At 37.7% G+C, this 23,573-nt stretch overlaps 3 gene segments (V, D, J or C); all 3 read right to left on the minus strand.

Annotated features, from left to right (window-relative positions):
- Positions 1-3,234: 3,234 nt before the first annotated feature.
- On the minus strand, positions 3,235-4,057 carry LOC107521128. The segment is given in 2 exon segments: positions 3,235-3,654; positions 3,845-4,057. Coding segments are annotated over 2 exon segments (456 nt in total).
- A 7,664-nt stretch (positions 4,058-11,721) lies between these two features.
- On the minus strand, positions 11,722-14,579 carry LOC107521117. The segment is given in 2 exon segments: positions 11,722-13,412; positions 13,521-14,579. Coding segments are annotated over 2 exon segments (462 nt in total).
- A 5,236-nt stretch (positions 14,580-19,815) lies between these two features.
- LOC107521124 lies at positions 19,816-20,698 on the minus strand. The segment is given in 2 exon segments: positions 19,816-20,463; positions 20,601-20,698. Coding segments are annotated over 2 exon segments (381 nt in total).
- Between the last annotated feature and the right edge of the window lie 2,875 nt (positions 20,699-23,573).

Consider the following 23,573-nt stretch of genomic DNA (forward strand, 5'->3'; position numbering starts at 1 on the left):
TGAGACGGGAAATGGTCTGATCCATAGATTCAGTTGATTTGCCAGGACAAATCTGACGTGTTTTAAGAAATCTATTGCTATTGCCATGTGAATTATATACAGCAGAGTATTGAGAGAAAGGTGAGGAATTATCAGAATATATCAGGCTGAGATTAAGAAAATGTAGCTATATGTAAATTTGTTCTGCAGGTGTTTTTACTTTCTGATATCAAAAGGGACGGCATGTCCTAAATGCAGTGACTGACTCACACACATCCTTAGTGGAATTGCCTCAGCAGTATACGCCAACTCACCTGGCATGGATTTCTGCTGCTTTGCTAGAGCAGACTCAGGTCCTGACTCTGTCATTTTTCTCATAAACTCTGCTACAATGTTCTTTTCAAAGACATGATAAAATACCTCATTCCTATAAACTTCCAGAATTATCTCCTTCTGTCAAAAACTCTTTTTCATCTCCTTTAATAACTTTGTATTTTCCAATTACCTCCGTAAGAAAAAAAAATCCAGGGAAGACAGAATATAACCTGTGTCTGCTAGGGAACTAGTACATAGAGAAACTGACCCTAAAGAACTGATCATGAGAAATGGTCCCTGGCAGACCCAGACTACCTCATTTCCAGATGTGAAAGCCCCTTTCCCGTGATTTGTACTCACTGATCCTCCCCAGTTATGGAGAAAAAGCATAATCCCTCATCCTCATTGCACACCCTGAAGTATTTAAAGATTCTTTAGCTAGGGGGAAGAATCACAAATCAACATATAAGTATCAACATGTAAATATAAATGTGTTCTTACGTACATAAAACTTCTCCATTCTAAAGATCTTCCTCTATTTTCAGATCAATATTTGCCCTTTTGAGTTATGGATCTAGAATGGAATGTGATAATTTAACTATACTCTGCTCAGTAGAGTGTTCCACATATTAAGTCTAGCACAGATATAGTGATGCCCTGGACAAAATTTGCAGCCCCATTACTACTTCATTGGCTATGGCCTGACTCATCATCAAAGTGTTGACCTGTGGAAGCTTCTTCTAGAACCTCCGTGGACTGCCGGCTTCATGACGACGATGTTACCTTTAGGCTCCAGATTCCAATAATCCTTTCTTTACAACAGTGTGTTGGTGATGCTCCCTATTCATGTGCTGCCTTTCAGAAATGTTCACCTGGGATAATGAACATATTTGCAATTTCTAGAAAAACCCTTAGAAATACATTGGGCTGTTGGGGATGGCACTATCCCCTTTGGCTTACTCCGCAGGAGCCAGTGAGTGATGGACTTCGTTTGCCAGTAATGACAATGGCTCAGCCTGTCTGCTTTCCTGCCCAAAGCGTCAAACATTTACACCAATTAGAATTCTTCATTCCACTGGTCAAACTGTTATGCCACAGCTTTACCAGACCCAAACTGCAGAGATCTAAGTGGAGGGGCTTGCATTGGCCACTCATTGCTCAGTAGGATGGTCCTGCAGGGAGAAAGCAGGGAAAAGATTCCTAAAGAATTAATGAGATCCAGTTTCTTTCTATTCCCTTGTTACTTCATACTGGTATCGTGGATTTAGCTTTTGTTTTGTAAAATGAAGTTGAGCTAAAAAGTTGCTGAAGGCTCTTCTGGCTCTAAATTACTTTTTACGATTTAACTAAGCAAAGATTTATTGAGGACTGGTTGTGCACGACATACAATGATGTGAGACCAGAGAGAAATTGTCCTGCATCGTGGAACACCAAGACCATTTTCACAGTCACACACAGTCAGGTACATCTACGGAGCCCCCAACCAACCCTGAGCCCTCTTCATTGACAGAGATGGGATCCTGGGGATGAGTTCCTGTCTGGGTTTTCATTTCTCCTACAGGATCAGTGATGAATCAAGGAGAATTTAAGTCCCTAGAAAAATGGAATGGAATAGGACTTTCTACTAGGGTAAAGATTATCACAGGCAGTGCAATGGGTGTGGATTTTGTGGCTGAGCCCTGGGGAAGACAAAACACTCCTTTCTGGAAATTCATTTCTTATATGTATATCTGTAACCTATCATATCTCTCTTGTTAGAAGTAAATTGAGCAACTTGTAGAACCTGGAGGAGGAGCACAAGGTTAGTCACACGTCGAGGAAAAAAACTGCTTTCTCAAACAGCCTGATTGCTTTCTGGCTTCTAGCTCCAACCTCCCAAGATCAACTCCGGTGTCGAAAACTCACAGTCAGACTGACTACTATAATTTTGGGACCCAGTACAAAATGAAAATTGAAGGAAGGAAAAGTGATGTCATGTAATAAAATATAAAGCTCTCTTTTAAAAATATTTCCTTACTTAGGAAACGCCATGGGATTTATAATGATACATAAGAAATGAAATAAAATTGCAATTTGTAAAAAAATATATTGGGGTCATTATTTTAACACTTTAATAACAAGAAATATTTTATTAGTATGTAATCCTGACAATAATAAAAATTTCTGGCTTACTTTTCTATAAATTAATAAAGTAAGTTATTTTTTACATTTATACATTCTATGTCGATTTCAATCAATATAATTGAAGGCAATGTCAGTTGTTAATAGAAAATTGAAAACAGAATTTTTGGTAATTTATAATTTTGAGATGGCTATTTCTGTTGATGGAACTGAGAGTAGAGCTCTTAAGAGTATTGTCTATGGTGTGGCAATATTAGCATACATAGCTGATAAATGAGTTAAAATATAAATTCGAATAAATCTAGAGCTGACGTCTCTAGTGGAACAGTTTTTCCATAAAAGATTTAACTCTTCATACCAGTTTCATATCAGTTAGATTTCATTTAAATGTAAATTTTTATAGCAAATTTATGTTTTCTCTGATATTTTCTGTAATTCCAGAGGATTCCTAAGAAATTAAAAGTGGCTACATGACTTGTATATAATAATTCAGAATGCCTGTTTATGCATCCTATCACTGTCATTTTAATTATAAGGAAAATTAATATTTAATTATCTTTTGTGTTAATAATGAGTTTGCCAAAATAGTTCAAACTGCACGTGCAAGGATATGTTTCCATTGAAGCGATTATTTTTCTATTTAATTTCTATTTTCTAATCCTGTGAATATTTCCTTTCCAATGTGGCAGCAGTTTTCAAAACATGAGTCTCTAAACATTTTGAACATTCTAATAACTCTCCGACATGCTTTATTACAATATTCATATATACTTTTTATTTTGTAATAACTTATTAATAAAATTTATTACCACCCCCCTTTGGGACCTTACCGAGCTCATGATTGCCAAAGGTTTACTGTGCAAAGGCACCTGTGCCAGCAACAAGCCTGCCCCGGGGGAAGGGTGGGGCTGCAGGCCCAGTTGCAGTTTGGGTACAGGCTGCAGATCGCCTGGGAGCACTGTGCCTGCCCTGCACAGAGGTAGGTGGCTGAGTCCTCCAATTGCGAGGCCGTGATGAGCAGGGTACTGGACAGTTCCTTAGTATTCATTGTGGAGAATGACCTTCCATTTTGCTTCGTTCCTGAACTCATGAAAAACAGACTGGTGAGGCCGCCTCCAGGATTCTGTCGGAACCACTGCATAGATTTCACCATGGCAGAAAAATTGCACCTCAGAGTAGAATTGCTTCCCTCCTGGAGACTCAGGGATGGACTCTGCTCCACGTTCATCCCTCCCACACCTGCTTGAAAGAGGAAAAGGACACAAATGACATCACTGGGGACTGATGATGCATTTCCTAAACCTATGAAGTATCCCAGGAAGCCCATAAACAGGACCGTCTAGGAGCTCTGTCAGCTCTCTCTTCCTCTCCCTCCAAATTCAACTATGGAACACTTCCCAGACCCCCATGTGGGACAGAGTCAACTCACAGCAAACCTGGAACCACAGAAGCCCCAGCAGAGCTCCCCCGTGTCTCTCCATGACTCCTTGCCCAGGTGCTGCGGTGCCTTTGCCCCTGCTCTGGAGGGGTAGAGTCCTGGACCGGCAAATGTTGTCTTTCAGTTGTTAGGTTCCACCAGACTCACTGAACACCAGTCACATCTGAGCCCTGTCATTCACTTCACAGGAAACTCCTCCCACAGTAGACCAGTCAGATGGCACAGTCATTCTTTCAAAATCATAGATGCAAAGCGCAAATAGTGCAGGACAGTCGTGGACAGTATTTCCAATACATGAAGTTAGAAGGTGCTTTTTATCTTAAAACACTTTCTGTAAGAGAACTTTGCATTTGTGAGAAAAGGGAGATGATACTTTTGAGAAGAATCAGAGTATCGACTGGGTGAAGCAGAGCATTGAAGTATCATGAGCCTTCAAATAGAGCCTGGGAAGTACGGTCTCATTTCTAAATTGCATTGTTGGACATAGAATTTAAGAATTTGGTTTTATGAAGTTTCAGAGAAAGGAAGACGATATGATAGCATGCATCGTGCATTGAACATCTTTTCTTGAAATCAAGAGACTCATAGAAACCCCAAGGCATATGGTCACCATCTGCATAGAAAATTTTCTAACAAAGGGTCGGTTAGTGAAAAATAAGTATGTGCGTAATGTCTTCTCTGTTAAAGTCCACCTCTCCCCTATCCTGTCCACCACCTCGGCACCCTGAGAGCCACGCAGCTATCTCTCATCAAGCCGCACATTGCTGGTCAAATTAAATGTTGTCCTCTTCCTTTCCTCCTTCTAGCTGTATTTCTTATTTCATCAAGTTTTCTTCTACTCTCCTCATTATTCTTTTTCCTTCTAGTCTCAGGGGAGATATATGAAAAGGAAGGCTATATTGGATTTTGGAATAATTTCTAAGTCCATATTTTTTGGCAAACTTAGTTATAAAATTTTTTTAATGGAAAACACCTTATGGAGTTGTCTTCCTTTGAGCTTCCATGCACACGATGAACATAAACATTCTTACCCTTGCGCCCCTGCCTACAAAATCACACTCACAAAGGATTTATACAATACAAAATTTCTGAAGGGTATACAGAGTCACAGAAATAAAAACATGACGTGAACTTCACACAAGTACCATTACTCCTTTTCCCACACTGCTGTCTATAATTGGACTAGCTCACAAGCTCTCTGGTCTCCTCTCTTAGCTGTTCAACCTTCTGGAACCTTCAAATAAAATCATTTCTCGTAAAGCCAACAGTGCCCCCTAGTGGGAAAAAACCATCAACGAAGAACACTTCACACCAGCCAGCCCCGCAGTCACAAAACCCCAACCTCTTTCACTCCATGCAGATGGTCAGAAAACAAAATACATAATTAGATTTAATGGCTTTTTTAATGAGCAACTTTCTTTTAAAATTTCATTTCGTGAAATTTGTATAATAAAATCTTATTGCAGTTGTCACCCTGTGCTACTTGATTTTTTTACTTAGTTCAAAATAAGTGCATAAACATTTGCTGAAGTTTTACTATAAATGAGGCAATTTGCTAGGTCTTAAGAACATATAAAGCGATTAGGCAGTAGAGTGCAGGTTACTGGGGAAGACAAAAATATACATAACTGTAATGGGGTTAAAAAGCAGGACACTAAGAGAAATATGACCCATTGGAGGGGTCAAATACTTGCAGAGCTTGAACAGATCTTACGAAGAAGCTGTCATTTCTCATTTCTCTCTTTTTTGATGAGAGGAATAGAAGAAAAATGGATAAACCTTTATGATGGCTCTTATGACTTTTTATATATTTTAAGAGAAATTCATGAATATATGAATTATTAAAGGTACAAAACTTTACATACAAACTACAATCCCACTTCACAACCGCTCCTGATTATGACTTTTTCATCATTCATTAATTTGGAGATGATGTTTCCAGGTGTTTTAATTTGGATTCACATGCATATATCAAATATATGAATTAACATAAAATTACATTCTTTTATTGACAGTTTTCACTTTAATACAAAATGATGCATATTGAGCATGCCTTTTTGTAACTTGCTTTATAAACTGAATAATAAATCTTGTAGGTTGTATGTATCATGTCAACACCCATAGGTCCTTCTACAGTATATGACATATTATAGATATACTACTATTTGTACAGCCCTACCTCTATTAATGAACACTTAAGGTGATTTTTTTTAACTATGAAATGCATTCCTCTTTAATCATATGTGCACATGTTTCTTTAGGAGCAGAGACTAGACAGAAGTGAAGGAACGAGCCTTACAGGCAGTAGGGTAAATTCACTCCAGGCAGGGAAGGTCAGGGGTTAAGGCTCTGAGGAAGAATCGCATGGATTTATCCTCTGATTCCTGTCTTGAATGGGTGTTAACATTATTTTTCTCGATTTTTGTTGGAACTGTAGTTGATCAGCTTATTTGATAGTCTCTCTGAAATTATTACCAGATATGCTGCTAGTATGCACTTCGCTTCAACCAGCCGCTGAGATCATTCTAAACTAATGAAACAGCAAGAGAAAAGGTACACTCAAGGAGAAGGAGTGGAATACATGAAAGGAAAAATATTATCAAATAACATTGAGCATAGAAAAATATATGGGATACAGCAGGATCTCAAATAACAAAGTTTCAGAAAATGTCATTTTGATACAACATTGGTGAGATGCTAGAGAAGTTTAACTCCTCTTTATACAAATTAGATTATGGTAAAATTTGTTTTCTATCATATACTTTGGCTTAAAATGCCACAACTTACTGAAAACATTAAGCAAAGCATTACTGTATATAAAACTAAAGAATACCATAAGAAAAAAATACATTTCACATTTTATATATCAGAAAAGAGAAAAAAATATATATATATCACATATGCAAACCTGTGTTTCTATAAAAAGAAAAGATTGAAATAAATCAAACATAATAAAAAGCATATGAATCCAAATACATTGATAATTCAAACATATGTAAAAAGATTACTCAATTGAGTGGAAATTAACAATCTTGCTACATATTGTTTAAGGGACAAATCTAAAAGAATACAGCCAAGAAAGCTGAGCAGATAGAATAGGATTCTTCTCCTTGGTGTAAAGACTAACTAAGCGAAACCATCATACCCAACAAATAGATTATCCAAAGGAAAGTCAATTTTCCTAAAGGGACAGTAAAGGTGAATTGAAGAAAACGATTTAGTAAAATAAATTAAATTCTGCAAATATAAGATCTATAGTGACAGAAAAGGTTTTAAAATTAATATTCAGACAGAAAAGAGACTAAAAAAAGGAAGAAACTAGAAAGGTGAAATACTAAGAACTAATTGAGATTAACTTACAGAAAAAAGATAAAACTGAAAATGAGGACATTCCATACTCTGATATAGTACAGCTCAGATAAAGAAGCCAAGTGTAAAATGCAATTTTGTGAATGACTAATAGAGATATATTTGAGGGTCCTCTCAAAACACATTAAAGAAGATGGAAAAGCTCCTCATCAATATTATATATAATAATTTTGTGCATCAAAATTAAGAAAACATTTCACCAAGGCAAACCTCAACTGTCTTGTTTATTAACTTCCCATGTATTTACGGAGAGGGTTCTAACTGGCTGGATTGTGTCTCCCTCAAGTTCATATGTTGAAACCAAAACTTCCAATACCTAAAAAAGTGACTACATTTGGAGACAGGGCCTTGAAAGACAAGACATATTAAGGTGTAATCAAGCCATGTGGATGAGCCTGAATCCAACACGACTAGTGTCCTTACAAGAAAAGGAAATTGGGGAATGGCACAGAGGGAAGATCTCGAGGGGGCACACTAGGAAGGTGATCAGCTACAAGCCAAGGCCTCAAAGAAACTAACCCTGCCAACACCTTCACCTCAGACGTAGAGTCCAGACTGTGAAAAAACAAATTTTTGTTGTTCTTTAAGCCACCAGGTCTATGGTATTTTGTTATGGCAGCCCAAGGAAACTAATACAAGAGCCAATTTTAATAACCCGTTATAAGAAATACGTCACAAAAAGCAATTTGAAGTCACAACTATACATATAACATTTTAAGCATTTTAAAATTCTACCTTTTATGTCCATGTTTTAGTGCATTTGTTTATTACATAAAAGTATCCTCATCTTAGCTATTACCATAGAAATTGTATTTGGAGGTCTGATTATCTTAATGATTTTGTTAATATACTGAAAAGATTGAACATGAATACTGAATGTCTTGTGTATTTGATATTAAGTATGAAAGGAAATAGGGAAATTTTTTCATAAGCTTTCCAATATTTCAATAATCTTTTATGGCAAAGTGTCTCTAAATCTTAAACTAAAGAATCTCTGGAATTTCTTATCAGAAATGATTCTAGTTACATGGCTTCTAGATCTTCAGAATTTGCACAAAAAATTACTTAGAATTTTTTATAATAACTATATTACAAAGGAAGAGTGAATATTTTAAAGTGTTAGAATGTACAATTCATATTAAAATTTTTTTCAAAACGGACAATAAGATAGCGTGTGCCATTTAAATTGAACTTCAACTCTAAAGAAATTAATTGTCCTAGTCAAGAAAGCAAATTCCAGGCCAGGGGTGGTCAGCATGCCTTGTAATACAGAGCTACGATAGAAGAAACTACATTTCAGCAATCTAAATCTTGATTCATACCTGAAACTTTGCTAAATAGTATAGTGTGGATGTTCAGAGTGAGTGACTCCAACATGTGTCTCCTTGGTATGCGGATTATTTTGAACTAAAGGCAACTTTAGCCCTGTGATCAACAGAAACTCCTGCCCCTCACTGAGCTACCAAAGAGAACTTAAATCAGGAACCTTGCCTATACCAAGAGATTATCAAAGATAAATTCTTCGGTCTATCAATGAGGCAGAACTGCTATTTCCTAAACAGCTCTTCTTATCATCCTGCAATGACCCTTTGAAGACCCCAAGGTACCTTACTCATCCTTAGCTCAGAATTTCATATATACTAATTTTTTGTTTCAGTCTCTGAAACTCTCCTACATGTGGATTCTCTTACCCTCTCGTGTATGTGAGGTTCCCATATACATGTATGTATTCAATTTGGTTATTTCTCATGTTAAGGTGTCTCATGTCTGTTTGATTAGCAGACCAGTGAAAACAACCTTGAAGGTAGAGAAAAATTTCTTCCTACCTCACAACACTAAATATCAGATGTTGGGTTTACACTGACAAAAACTAGTGGCGTGTTAACTAAAATAATGAGTGTTACATGGGTCTTTAAATAAAAGTATTGAAGATACACGATTTGACTAATATATTTTAGAGACACATTCTGCTCTCGCATGAAGAGTATATAATAGTTTAGGATAACCTATACCCTGCACCTTTATCCATGAGACAAAAGATCCGATTTAAGATCTCCTGCATCTTAGGCAGTGGTGGGTAAACTGAATGGATTAACAAATTGTGACATATTCATATAATAACTTACTAATAAAAAGTGATATGTGATTGACACATGAGAACATGGATAAATCATGTTCAGTGACAGAAACCGGGCACAAAAAAGCACCTGTCGTATGATCCCATTGATTTGAAGGTTTAAAACATTTAAAACAAACCTACGGCGATAGCAATAATAATAGCCATTATAATCAGAAAAAGTAGATTCATGGAAAAAGAACCAATGAAATCTTCCTGCTCAAGGGATGGAAGTATCCTGCCATCGGACTGGTTCAAACTCACCTCTACCTTCCACATTTTAAAGACATAAAAAAAATCAGAAAAAATGTATATTAAGGAAGTTACATGCAAAAAGGATGATTTGAAATTACAATATTCAGACACACTCTCTGGTAAACGTTTGTGCTTAAAGTCAAAAATATATATTTTTAGAATAATTACAATTGGCCTCTCTACTATAATGAAATTTTCTGTCAAATATACACAAATTATGAAAACTCAAAAATATGTTCATTGTTATAATATTTTCATATCCATAAATGAAACAATGACTAAATAAAGCCACGTTAAATTCTCAGGAATATTGAAGGTAGGGAGTTTGGGGATGCTCTCATTTATTCCTTGGTGAATAAATGAATTTGGTCCTATCAGGAGTGAGAAATTAATCAGTAAATTGAATAGGCAAAGCTCAATATAAAGAATTATTAACTATTACAGAGTCTTGGAATAACAGTAGAATGCCTAACGAGAAGAAAGAGGACCCCCGAAGGAACAGCATGTGCAAGGTGTAGCCACCACTCCCACAGCTGGGTTGTAACACACAAGGAACACGACCAGACCCCCACTCCAGAGCTCACCCCCAAACCTAGTTGGAGAAGACACAGCTGTGGCTCACTGGATGGCAGAGAAGTCACTGAGATCTCTACCAGTGAAACTTCCAGAAATCCACCTTCTAGAACTTGACAGAAAACCATCCTCTGGCGTGCACAAAAAAGAGGTTCACAGGTAAGCGTTTCACTGGAGGCACCTCTTCTACACAATCACCTGAAAATGGAGACTCTAGGAGAAGCTCCTGTCCTCAGGGTGCTGGTGGCCACTGCATGACAGGGACCTGGTGCAGGCGTGCTGTGGGAGAGGCTCAGGGCACAAGCCTCCCATGCTGCAGGATCCTCTCAAGGGGGTAAAGAGGAATCAGGGAGAAAACTATTGGTCACGAGACTCATAATTAATACCTATGGCCTCCTTCATGCATTCCTACTGAGTATTTCCCCTGCCCTCCGCCAAAACTTTGGCTGGACTGAGATCCTTGCCTGGCTGAGTTACCCAAACTTTTATTTCACCATCAATTGTTCTGTTTTGATATTGGTAGGTTCAGTTTTCCATGAGCTTTACCATTGGCCGGGAAAGTATTAAGACTCCAAACACAGTATTCCCTGCTTTCATTGTGTACAAGCAACACAACTTCTTTTCATTACTCAGGATCAATCAAGACAGCCAACAGATTGTTTTCTTCTATGTTGGCTCAATGGCTAAAGAGCTCAAAATATCCAGAAGATAGTCTCTTCATCCATTGAGTGGAGTCATTTTTTTTCCCTTGGTAAAGAATTCTTCCTTAAGAAATAAAGACTTCAAAATCAACACAGCATAAAGTTGCCAGGCTGGAAATATAAAAGTCAATTAGGGCCTTATTAAGATTAATAGTGAGAGAGGCCAATTCCATGTCCAGTTTTTAATTCCTGGATTCATGTACTGTAGCCATGTGGGACACAGTAACATATGAGGGTCTCTGATACAAAACATGTGCTGAGTCTTCTTAAACAGAACTGCATCCTGGCAGAGTATTGCCTCTAAGCTGGACCTGGAACTCAGTCTCCAGTAAGCTGTTCCATCTTTCAATTAAGCCAGCTGATTCTCAGTGGTGGGGTATATAATAAAACTACTTAATAAGATGATAATTCAGAATCATTAATTTAGTTAATAAAATAAATCAAGATTTCCTGTTTCTTCAAACAAAATTCTTTATTGTAGGAATTTTCTCAAAAAAGACTATATAATTACATAAATTATCACTAAAGAAGGAAAGAATGTGGAGGAAAAGAAAGAGAAGGAAAGAGGGAAGAAAAAAAAGAGGAAGGAATGAAGGAAGGAAGGAAGGAAGGAAGGAAGGAAGGAAGGAAGGAAGGAAGGAAGGAAGGAAGGAAGGAAAGAAGGAAGGAAGGAAGGAAAACTACTTTGATTTCTAAGGCAGAGTTAGGGTTGGGAGGTGGTCATGTGATATCCAAGCTACATGGTGTGACACTTTTTTTTTCAACACCCAACAATAGTCCAATATCAAACTGGAATGACAATTCTCCTTATTATTGCAAGGTGCATACAGTGCCCATCAAAGTCCCTTTGGGCAATATAGCTGAGACAATGAAAGTGATTCACCTGAAAATAGTCACAGGGAGAAGAGAGTGTGGTCCAAATATAGAAAAGAAGGGAGGGAGGGAAACAGACCTTAAATGAGCACACATTTCTTACACTCATTTACTTCTTTACACCCTTCTAGCAATCACTCCAAGACATTATCACATATAACCTATTCACTAGCCCCTAAAAATTACTGTTGATCTCCTGATTCACCATTTGACTTTAATATCATATTGGTCACTATCGAATTATTCTCTCTGTATTTTGAGGGCTCCTATTCACCCATCTTCTTATGCGGTATAGTGTAAGGTAAAGAGCAGTAAGAAATCTCCCTCCTCATTCTCTTCTTACACCAAAGTATTTATTCCCCTCCTAGGCATCAAGAGCACAAGGACCATAAAAGCATACTATATGTTCTTTCCAAAAGGTTTATAATGGCTTATAAATTTATCTCATATCAAGTAACCCCTTAGTATCCACCAAAATCTTAATCAGTGTATCCAGCCGAGTGTGACACAGCTAAACTTACTACGTGATTAATTATGATGATGTTAACATTTCAGGTTCCATTTCTCATATACCAACAGGGAGAGTAAAAAATAGGATGAAAAAAATCAGAAAATACCTCTAAAGCTGCAAAAAGGCAGCGAAAAAGATTATGCTCACAAATTTCTGCAATAGATTTCTAGATTTAAGATGTGACCATAGAAAGTCACTTATATAACTGAGAAAAAGTCCTTTCTCCACACTACTCTTAAGTAGCTGCCAAAAGTAACATGATCGTGACTCTTTACAAAGCTCTTCACAAATCTAATTGATCTCCTATAATTGGCCAATACTTTTTCGGAATCCCTCCTGACGACACGTACTTGAATTCAGACAATATACACTGACACATTGTAGCTGACACAGTGAGACCCAGACAAAAATATTCCAAGGTCATTGTCCATAATAACCAAGTAGACATGGAAGAAAACTTTCAGAAGAAGTACATGAGGAGTTTAGCTTTTGGTGTCTGGTTTGCTAGAGAGATACAAGGAAAATAAAAACCAACAGAGTCAATCCGTTAAATCAATCAACCTCAAGACAAAGGCCTGAGCTTGTGAGGAGTAGTGATAAGAACACTGTCTCCTTCATCATTCTAGAATACGATTAATGATAATGTAGTTCCTAAGAAGAGCAAATAGCTTCTGAAATAAAGTTTATCAGACATAGCTTTGTAGGATTATATCAAAGAACCTGAGTCTCCTCCGCTCTCTTTGCCTCATTTGCTGTCATATGGCAACGGAACTTTAAAAATAGCACAGGAAGAGATCTTAAATCTCCAAAACCTCCACGACCATGAGTGGTTTGTGCTCAGCTCCCCTGCAGTCTCAAGCACTGTGCCACTCACAGCACAGAAGTACACAGCTGAGTCGCTCAGACGGGCTGAGGATTTCTGCAGGTTGAAGGAAAACTCATTCCTCCTAAATTCAGCCACAAAATCATTCTCGCCTTTAACCAAGGTGTTCCCTGAATAGGATTTGAGGAGAAGCTGGAGGCCTTCGCCGGGATACTGGACGTACCAGAAGAGAGAAGGAGTTGCGCCATAGTCATACTTGCACCTCAGCTCCAGAGAGGCTCCTTCAGAGACAGAGATGTGGCTGTCAGGCTGGGTCACAGTCTGGGCTCTGGAGTCTCCTGCAAAATCGATGTTTTATCAGTGAATGCAGTGCAGACTAGCTGTGAAACCTAAGTATTTCCATTCAGATTCTGTAGACCTAGAAAACACTATGAAATTTCACTCACTCAAGGCAAATATGATCCCCAGTATCGAGACGAGCAACAGGTGCATGACTGGGCAATAGAAACACTGTGGACCCTTTTCTGAAAAATCTATGCTGAGCAGTCAGGAAAATAGCTGCAGAAACCAAGCCTTTGAAATTAGGAGTTGGGGGGAAGAAGCAGCCTGCTCTTGTAGATAAAAATGCAAAAGCTTCTGAGATGAGCCTGGAGCTTTCTGACATCTGATTCTTGTCACCTCTATGTCTACAAAAGCTCAGCCAGCTGCAGGGAGGAGCTGAGCAGGTGATCCTGATCTTGTTCTACCTCAAGTTTGTGCAGCATCGCCCTCTGCAGGCCAGGTACTCAGCCAAAGATCCTGAGGCCCCACCGATAATGACTCAGTGGGTCCCTTCTATTTTCTGAGATACATCAAAATTTCCACACATTTTTCTTCCTTCCCTAATCACTGATGGTGTATTACCTCTATAGCCCAATTAAAAATGGGTGTCCTATAAAAGTAGACTAACAAGTTACTTCGCAGACAAATCAGTTTTTAAAAATACATCAGACGTGGAATGCAAGTTCGCGAGCCTCTTTGCAATCAGACGCAATGCATCTGACCGAGTTCTGATGGCCCAGGGCTGCCATGTGCTTATGAATGATGGCAGAGACATGTATCTTTACTGATGCTCATGCAACCGACATGACCCTCAGTAACCTATGAAGAAAAAGACAAGCCCCATTAAATGAAGGCAGTGCTACTCTTGGCAAGGAGTCACCAGATTGAAGGCTTGCTCAAGTGCTGAAGGACCTACAACCACACCAAGAAAGCAAGCTCTGAACAGCTGAGAAAAGACAAATTCACCACTTTCTCTGTGGACAAATAAGCTCTTTGACAAAATCGGAACACTTCTTTTCTTTGATTCCAAGAACAAGAGCCCAGATATCTCCTGGGGGTTCTTCGGTCACTTGTTCATTCCACACAGATTGACTTCCACATAGATTTACTAATGTTGTTCATTTGTGAATTTGTAGTACATAAAGCTGAACTTCTGATTTCTAAGGCTACTATATGCTCACTTTTCATGTCTTTTAAATATCCTTTTAACTAAGAATAGAAACACAAAGAGAATAAATCAAAATCAAGGAATAAACACAATACGGATCATCTTGAGATGAGAGATTTGTACCCACTTTCAGAATATAGAAAGTACATAGCATAACATTGAGGATTAAGTTAGGACAGAAAAAAAACCATGAACGGAAATAAGCTATAAGAAGCAATTCCTACTACCTTTCAGGCTGGTGGTCATTTTTACTCCTCTCAATGTTGCTGGACTTTGGAAAAGCCAATCACGGACAAGAACAAAGGACCCAACATTGTCTCACGCCCTGGAACACTTCTGTTTCCTCTGTACAGAAAGAATGCAAAGCAATTCTCGATTCTTCACTTGTGGTATAAGCAACATCTCTGAGCTGAAAAAGAATAACATTGCAAATAGAATATTCGCCCTTCAGAATGTTGACAGGATTCTAAGAAATACAGTGATTGCCAGAAAGAGTGAAGAGTCTCCATAGACAGCCTAGAACAGCATGAATCATGGTCCATGAAAAAAGTAATAATTAAGAATTTTTTTAATGGAGAGTAAAGGAATTTGAAAACAAAACAGCTGTGTTAGGAACTGAAAATATATAGGCTTTGATTAGTTGTACCATGCCTTCACATGCTCTTAAAAATTGATGCAGATTTCAAAACATTTGAAATTTTGAAAAGAAAATTGCAATACTTAAAGCATAGATAAAAACAAGAGCATTCTTATTTTCCTGTGGATTCTGAAAATTATACAAAAGCAGGCAGATTGTGTGAGGAAGTCAAAATTTAGAGAAACAACCTGTACTCAGATAAATGTCACATTTTAGTATTTTCTTTTAGTTGTGCTCTGGTGGCAGGACTCTGATGGCAGGGTGTCAATAACCCAGAGATAAAATGGAAAGGGACATGGTCTTTCTGACCTGTGGATTAAGCTGGTGTGGAGGGATCCTAAAGAAAGACGTGGGGAACAGCCTAAGTCCCAGGCTAATCCCAAAACAGTAGATGCATGGAACAGACCCAGACCAGAACAACAAAGCTGAGGTGGCTGAGCTGAGAGGTGAACCACTGCCCTAGTTCAAACTATACTGAGTGGACACATGCAAGACACACTCAATCCCACGTAACAGTGGTTTCAGGAACAGATCTGATATCGACCCTCTCGAACAAGTTTTAGACAATCTCTGAGCAATACGTGACCGGGAAAGACCCACAGAAACATAGAAAATGCTTGGAGAACTGAACTGACTCACTCACAAATGGAGACAACAATTACCATTTGAACAAAACTAGATTGACTTCTTGTTAAAACGAAAGCATCAACATTCTCCCAAGGATTATTATACAAATATGAAAGAGATTACACAACAAGACATTTAAAAATGTTTCAGATGTCTTCGAAAATTATTCAACATACAAATGTTATAAAACAAAATTCATCCAAATTAATTCAAAGATCTAATTGACCTTATTAAATGATCAGGAATAGAACAGCATACCGCCAAGAAGATGTGAGCTGAGAAGCTGTACAAAATAAAAGGCTTTTTAAGGCTGAAATTGGGCAGGACAAGAAAATATTAGCAAAGAAAAATATTATTTCAGGCAAGATCACTTTTCTTAGGAGTGGGAGGGAGGTTGGCAGAGGTCCTATCAGGCAGGGTACCACACTAGTGTTTATCCAGACTGATTGTTTTAAGCTCACACTCAGAGGGCTGAAACAGCAATTAAGTCTTGACTAGTTGTCCCAGGGTCTACAGACTTCACCTTGGACCTGTTGTTTCTTTTAAAACACACATGCACACATGGACAAATGCGCGCACTCGTGGGCGCGCGCACGCACACACACACACACACATACACACAACCAGAGAAATTGATTAATGTGTATCTTAGTAAAAGACCATCAACTAATAGAAATGTCATGATGAAGAATATGCTGAAACTCATTAAAAACAAACAAAAAAACACTTAAAAGGAAGCACACTTGAAATTGTCAAAATAATATAAATAGAGACACTTTAAAATGGAGTCACGCTGCCATGCCAGGGGAACTGCCTTGCACATTAGCCTCAAATCTTCTGAATGTTAAAACAGGGCTAAGCAACCTTTGGACTGGGTGAAAAGCAAATTTGTTTCCCAAAGAACTGTTTGTACGGATAGCAGTTGTCGCTGATTGACTGATGACTACAGAACTGAAAAAGTTTTTAATTGTCTGAAACTAACATCACTCTGTTACACCATCTGCACCAATAGCAGTGCCTGCTTCCTTTGATTGATGTCTCCCTTCCCCTTCTCCTAAGTACCCATGGCTTTCATCTTCTAATCAAAACACTATTTGGGCTTCTGCCTAAGTCTATGCATCTGAATAGTTTTTCTTATTCATCTCAAATAAATGCTTGTTGCCTTTGAAAGGACTGTTGTGGGGGAATGGAGGAAGTCAACAAAAGAAATGATTAAACAGGTATTCACAACAAAGAAACAGAACATACCAGAAGAAGCAAAAGGAAATTTTGTGACTAAAAACTACAATACATGAAATAAAATCTCACAGTAAGGGCCCAATTGCAGAATAAAAATGACAGAAAAGACAGTAAGTGAACTTGAAAAGAGATCTATATGAATTATCTAACTCAGCGATTACCAATCGAAGATGACTTTGCCTCCCACAAGGTGTCATTTGGAAAATCTGGAAAATTTTGTTTGTCACAACTTGAGGATAGAGTACTACTGGAACCTATAATGAGTAGAGATCACAAGTACTTTTAAAAATCCTACAATTTACTGGACAGTCTCCCACTAAAAAAAAAAAAAAAAAAAAAATTATTTGGCTCAAATGTTAATAGTGTCAAAGTCAAGAAACCCTGATAAAACTTACTTCCAAAAAAAATATTGAAACAGGAAATGGACAGAGCCCCGGAAATTTCTGGCAATACATCAAAAAGTCCAAATTAGAATCCCAGAAGGAAAAAAAAAATAGGAAGAAATTAGAGCATAAAACATATTTGAAGAAAGAATGGCCAAAACGTTGACAAATTTAATGAAAGACAGAAAGACAAATTCAAGAATCTCCGCAAACTCCAAAGAGGAAAATCATCAAATCAAATTATACCTAAATACATCATAATTAAATTTCTGACAGCCAAAGTTTAGATAATAATGTAATATATAATATACACAAATGTATTGGCTAGAAAAAACATATGCATATATATGTATTCAAGAATATATATATAGAGAGAAACAGTAGAGAGATGGAGAGTGGGAGCAGCTAGTAAAGAAAACAATGTATTATCCTGGGGAGCAATTGATTTAAACCCAATTCACTTCTCATCACAAAGCACAGACACAGTGAAAATACATGAAAACAGAGAAACAACATCTTTAAAGTGCAAAAATGTTAGTGGAATTGTAAATTGGTGTAGCCACGGTGAAAAACACTATGGAGATTCCTCAAAAAGTTAAGACTAGAGCTAGCGTATGATCCAGCAATTCCACTTCTGGGAAATTAGTCAAAGAATGCAAAAGCACGAATTGGAAAAGGCATGTGCATTTATATGTGTATTGCAATATATTTACCAAGATGCAGAAACAAACTGAGTATCCTTTGACCAAACAAAGGGTAGAAGATGCTGTATATATACAATGAATATTATGCAGCCATAAAAAAGATTACATATTGTCCTATGCAACAATATGGATGGACCTTGAGGGTATTATGCTAAGTGAAATAAGTCAGACAAAAAGGACATAAGTTATATGATTTCACTCACACGTGGAACAGAAAATAAAAAACAAATGACCAAACCAAACAAAAATGAACACATAGATATAGACAACAGATGAGTGGTTACCAAAGGGCAATGAAAATCACAGAAGGGCAAAGTGTGTAAGGGGGTACATGCACAGTGACTCATGAAAACTAGACTTTGGCTGGTGAGCACACTGCGGAGTATACGGATGTCGAATGATAATATCATATGCCTGAAATTTATATAATATTATTAACCAATGTTACCTCATTTACAAATATAATTAATTAATCACAATAAGACAAAGTGCAAAGAAAAATACAAAATTGCAGATCCAGTAGAAAACCTTTCCAAAACATAGGTGAAGCAAAGTCATTTCAGTTCAAAGACAACTAAAGAAACACAGTTGCCACAAAACTGTTCTAGAAAAAATACTAAAGGAAGTTTTTGAAAGGTAAGGGAAATGCATTATTTCAGGTACATTCCCTGGTGTCAGATGAAAACCTGATTCTTCAGGAGCAAAGGAAGAACAACAGAAATGATAACGACAACTAGAAACAACTTCTTATTCTTCGGTCAACTTTTAAAATGCACACAATTGTTCATGGTGGGGTTTTCAATGTATGTTCATGTAATATATATGAACAACCATAACTAGTACCAGTGAGTAAAGAGACATTCAGAGTTTCAACACTTTACGTGAAATAGCACAATATTAACACTCGGTAGCCTCTGAATAGTAGGCATTTATGTTGTAATCTCCAAAACGACCACTCAAAAAAGTACAAAAAGAAATACCAAAAAAGTCAATAGATAAAATAGAAAGTTAAGAAATATTCAGGTATTCTTAAACAATCAGAAAAAAAAAAGAAAAGAAAAGAGAGGAAAATAATAAAGATGGGTCAAACAGAAAAATAACAATAAAATAGTATACCTAAACTCATGCAAAGTAATCTAGAGCAGCATAGAGATGATGGTTTTCTGAGGGAGAAACGGATTGTAAAGCCCAAAAGAAACCTTGTGAGGATATGAAAATGCTCATTACCTTGATTGTGGCATATACTTATGTTAAAGCTGATCAGGTCTATGGCCATGCCACCCTGAATGTGCCTATTCTCATCTGATCTCGGAAGCTAAGCAGAGCCCTACATGGTTACTACTTGGATGGGAGACCACCTAGGAAGACCAGTACTATAGGTGGTTAAAAGAGAAAAAAATAAATAAATAAGTAAAAGAAAAAAAAGCTAATCAATTTGCATCTTCTCTTTCCATATGCGTGATCATAGGTGAGATTCTCACTTTCTCCTTCTTTTCTTGTATTTCTTTCTTCCCTTAAGAATCTATTTTTTCTTGGGAAAATGTTTCCCTAGAAATCATTCCTTTTTATCCCAGCTCATCAAACATTGAGAACTTGCAACCCCATCTATTACAGACGTTGTGTTCAAATACAACATATCCATGGATGACCTGGAACAAGGTCACAGGCTAGAATTTTAAGTGAGGATGAACACACAGAGCATTTCCTTCATCTTGAGACTTTATATTTTAAAATCACACATTTCAGCTGTGATTAAAACACTATGCTGACAAACTCTGTCTTCACTCTCACCATTAAAGCACCTCATACAAGCCATGTTTACTTATCGTTCCTCTGCTGAGTTGTTCGAGTTCATTTGAATGACTTTCATTACAATGAGAGTATAGGGTAATAAAAATAGTAGACTATATCTTGGACCCTAAACCAGAGTGAATTGATGGGTCAGACACTAAGCATCCAGGCTCCCCCTTGCAGCTCAGAGTTTGTGCTCAGCTCCCCCTGCAGTTTCTGTCACTGTGTCACTCAGAGCACAGTAGTACATGGCTGAATCTGACTCTCGGACTGAGGTTTTCTCCAAGTGGAAAGAATTTGATTCTTTGCGGTATGTGGCTTCAAAACCTTTGTCACTTCCCTTCTCATTGTCCTTCGCAGCTTTCAGGAGGACCCGTGGACCTTCTCCGGGATACTGAACATACCAGAAAAGAGTAGGATACCATGAGCTTTCATAGTAGCAGTTCACAGTCAGGGAAGCCCCTTCTGTGAGGGTCACTTGGCTTTGTGCCTGATTCACCGAGTCTCCATTGCTTCTTCCTGAAAAATAAAAATAACAGTAACGGTTCTGGTTACCTCAAGCAAGTTCTGTGGCTTTACTCTTAGAGAAATCATCGTTAAAGATTTCCAATATAATGAGAGAAAAGACTTCAAGCTTTAGGTGCCATTTGACTTACCAAACATTAAGAATAACACGATCACTGATCCTGGACAAGAATTCATTCTTAAAGTACCTGGTCTCCTTGGGTCTTCACTTCTCAAGTGTAAGAAACAAAGTCACAGTGAGAGTATGAAGGTGAGCTGAGAGTTTAAGCAGAAAGTGTGCATGTGTCAGGGAAATACACCCCCTTGTGGGCAAGATGCTAAACTAAACTCATGGGAATGTTAGTCTGTTCTCTCAACAGTCTTTTCTCCTCACCTCTGGTTTTATTTTATTAATAATACCTGTTAACTGTCAGAATGGTCCTTTGAAAAGCGAAAGAATACTTTGTACTTTTCATAAGCCTATTTTTTCCGCAGCACGCTCAATGACTTGGAAGCGCCATACCATGTCATTTCTGAGAATTCAATTCTACTTCTCTTATTGATCCGTTTTTAACCTCCTTGTGATTCACAGAAACATTATGTAAGAGATTTTAAAGATAAAATCAGAAGAATATCAAGAACATATATCTAACAACCAGTGGAGGGATGTGGGATGACACCGAAACTCTTTTTCACCACTGTATTTCCACACCTGCAACAATATTGGACCCTTAGCAGGTGGCCAAAAAATATTTCTTCAAGGCATAAATAAATGAATAAACGAGTGGTCTGTGCTTTAGATTTTGCTCCCTGCTATATGCCATCAGTTTGACCCAAATAACCTCATAAAACTTCTTTACAGGTTGGAACATCTAACATCAACATGTACTGGGTGTACATGGCAGGATTTTGATGAAGACCACACAAGACCACCCGGCAGACTTGGATCTAGTGCTGGGTACAAGCACAAGTGGGGCTCCCACTCTGAATCAGGTGAACTTTTCTTGGAATCCCGAGCCTCTTTGATTTCAATAGCAAGTGATGCTTTTGATCTGTTCCTAGAAAATCTCAAGGTGGATAAGGGTTGAGAGAACCCAGAGAAAGAAAACAAAATGGCTTGTTACTTTAGTTTTGACTTTTAGATTCATTAATGAGAGTCTGAATAAAATCTGTGCTGGTTCAATGGCAGGCTGAACTCTCTAGCTCTCAAAGAAAAGGACACTTGCTTCCCCAACTTGAGTAGCCAATGGAGTATGATAATGGTTGAGATCCCCAAATCCTAAATAGCAGAGATGGACTCCTGGAGCTGTCCAGTGCCATAACACAGACAATCCCAGAGAAGCCGGCACGAGCCCCAAAAGAAGGGCAGGATGCCCTGAAATTGGATCACTCTGAGAGAGAGGGTCCTATGCCTAGAAAGTGTCAAGGTTCTTCCAGCATCTGGTAAACTCTCGCTGGCTCTTGTTCAGGTATTCTTAGGTGATTAAAAATCTTTGTGTGTTTGCCTGAGGAAGAATAACTTCCAGGGCCTAAAGCAATCCTATGAGAATATCCACTGCATTTGGGTCATTTGGACACGTGCCTTTAAAGAGTGGTTTTCCCTAGAACTTTGTTCAGACTCTACAGATCTCAAAGTTAGCATGAAAAATAGTGTCTCCGAGGCCAACAAGCCCCACGACAGTCAGCCTCCAATCAGTGTTAAAATAGCCGAGATGAGGACTTTGTAATACCTCTAAGTTAATCTTTTACACACTATTAGAAAAACCTGGCTGTAAAATTAGGCCAAAAAGTGGGAAGCATATGTACTTGGTCTCAAAGTTTCAAAAAGAGCATTTAGAAAAATGGATCAACCTATGGTGTCATTTAGAAGTCAATCAAATTCTTTCACGTGTTAAAAATGTCTGTCATTTTAAATGGGGGAAAGTCTTTTGGAACTTGACTTGTCAAGGACACATATGACCTGTAAAAGGCCTCCAAAACAAAATTTGGATTCCACTATTCTCTGTCCATGTCTGTCTGTGCATGACTATATATGTATGTTGTAAATGTAGGATAATTCTCCTACCTCTGGATAGTACCGTTAAAATTAATTTAACCACAAGTGCTTCTACAGATTGGGTACTCTAAAATTCTCAGAAATAGAAACTATTTCAAATGCCTTAGATCAGGTGCACAAGATCGAAGATTAATCCTTAGTAAATAAAAGTTAGCTTAAGTTAGTTGGTTTCAGAGCTTATAAAATATCTTAAATATATGTGCCAAGAAAAGAGCCTACTTCCTAGAGATTATGACATATCTTCATAAATCTGCCAAGCTGAAGAATGATAAATGCTTGTTTCTTAGTTTTCATTAGAAATTGAGGTTTGAAGAGCCCAAATATCAATATGTGAGGGAATAAGTCTGTGGTATTCCAGAAAGGCCCCAGAACACTTTGAAGGTATTGTCTTTTAATGTTTAATTGCATGAAAAGATTGCAGAATAAATGATGGAAAACTTCTGTAAATTAAATGAATAGTCAGGGCTATAGTAAACGCAAGATGGCCGCTTGGATTTATTCTCCTGGCTCCCTGGCATACCTCATTTTTTGGTGTTTTTACATTCTATCATGTATCATATTGCATTTAAGCTGAACTTAGACGAAGGAGCTTATGAGCTGACATTGTTGAAAGGAGACATCTTACACTATTGCCAAGGTTTGAGAGAGTCACTTCAAGAAAATGCCAGCTTGGTCACCACTTCCTTTCACAGTGAGCTCCCAGGAGACAAAAACTTTAGATAATGTTTTTTGAAAGGACATCAGATAAAGAACATTCTCCAACTCCATTGAAAGGGACCTTATCAGCACCTAATCACAAATGGACATCTACCCCTGTCTCTGACACTTGCCTTTACCTACAATCGACATCAAAGAAGATGAGAAGATGATGATGTCAGAGAGAGACAGCTATTCCAAGATGTCGACAAGGCCTGTATACCTCCCAATTAATACTGAACTCAAAATCCATTTTGTTTAATTGCCCTTACCTGTCTGCTAATGACATTAGTCATAAGAAGTGTTATATTTCATCTTTGGCTTTCTCTATGTAGTCCAACTGTTTATGGTTACTGAACATGTCTTTGATAAG

The sequence above is a fragment of the Rousettus aegyptiacus genome, unplaced genomic scaffold (genome assembly GCF_014176215.1).
Source record: "Rousettus aegyptiacus isolate mRouAeg1 unplaced genomic scaffold, mRouAeg1.p scaffold_m13_p_3, whole genome shotgun sequence".
NCBI lineage: Eukaryota > Metazoa > Chordata > Mammalia > Chiroptera > Pteropodidae > Rousettus > Rousettus aegyptiacus.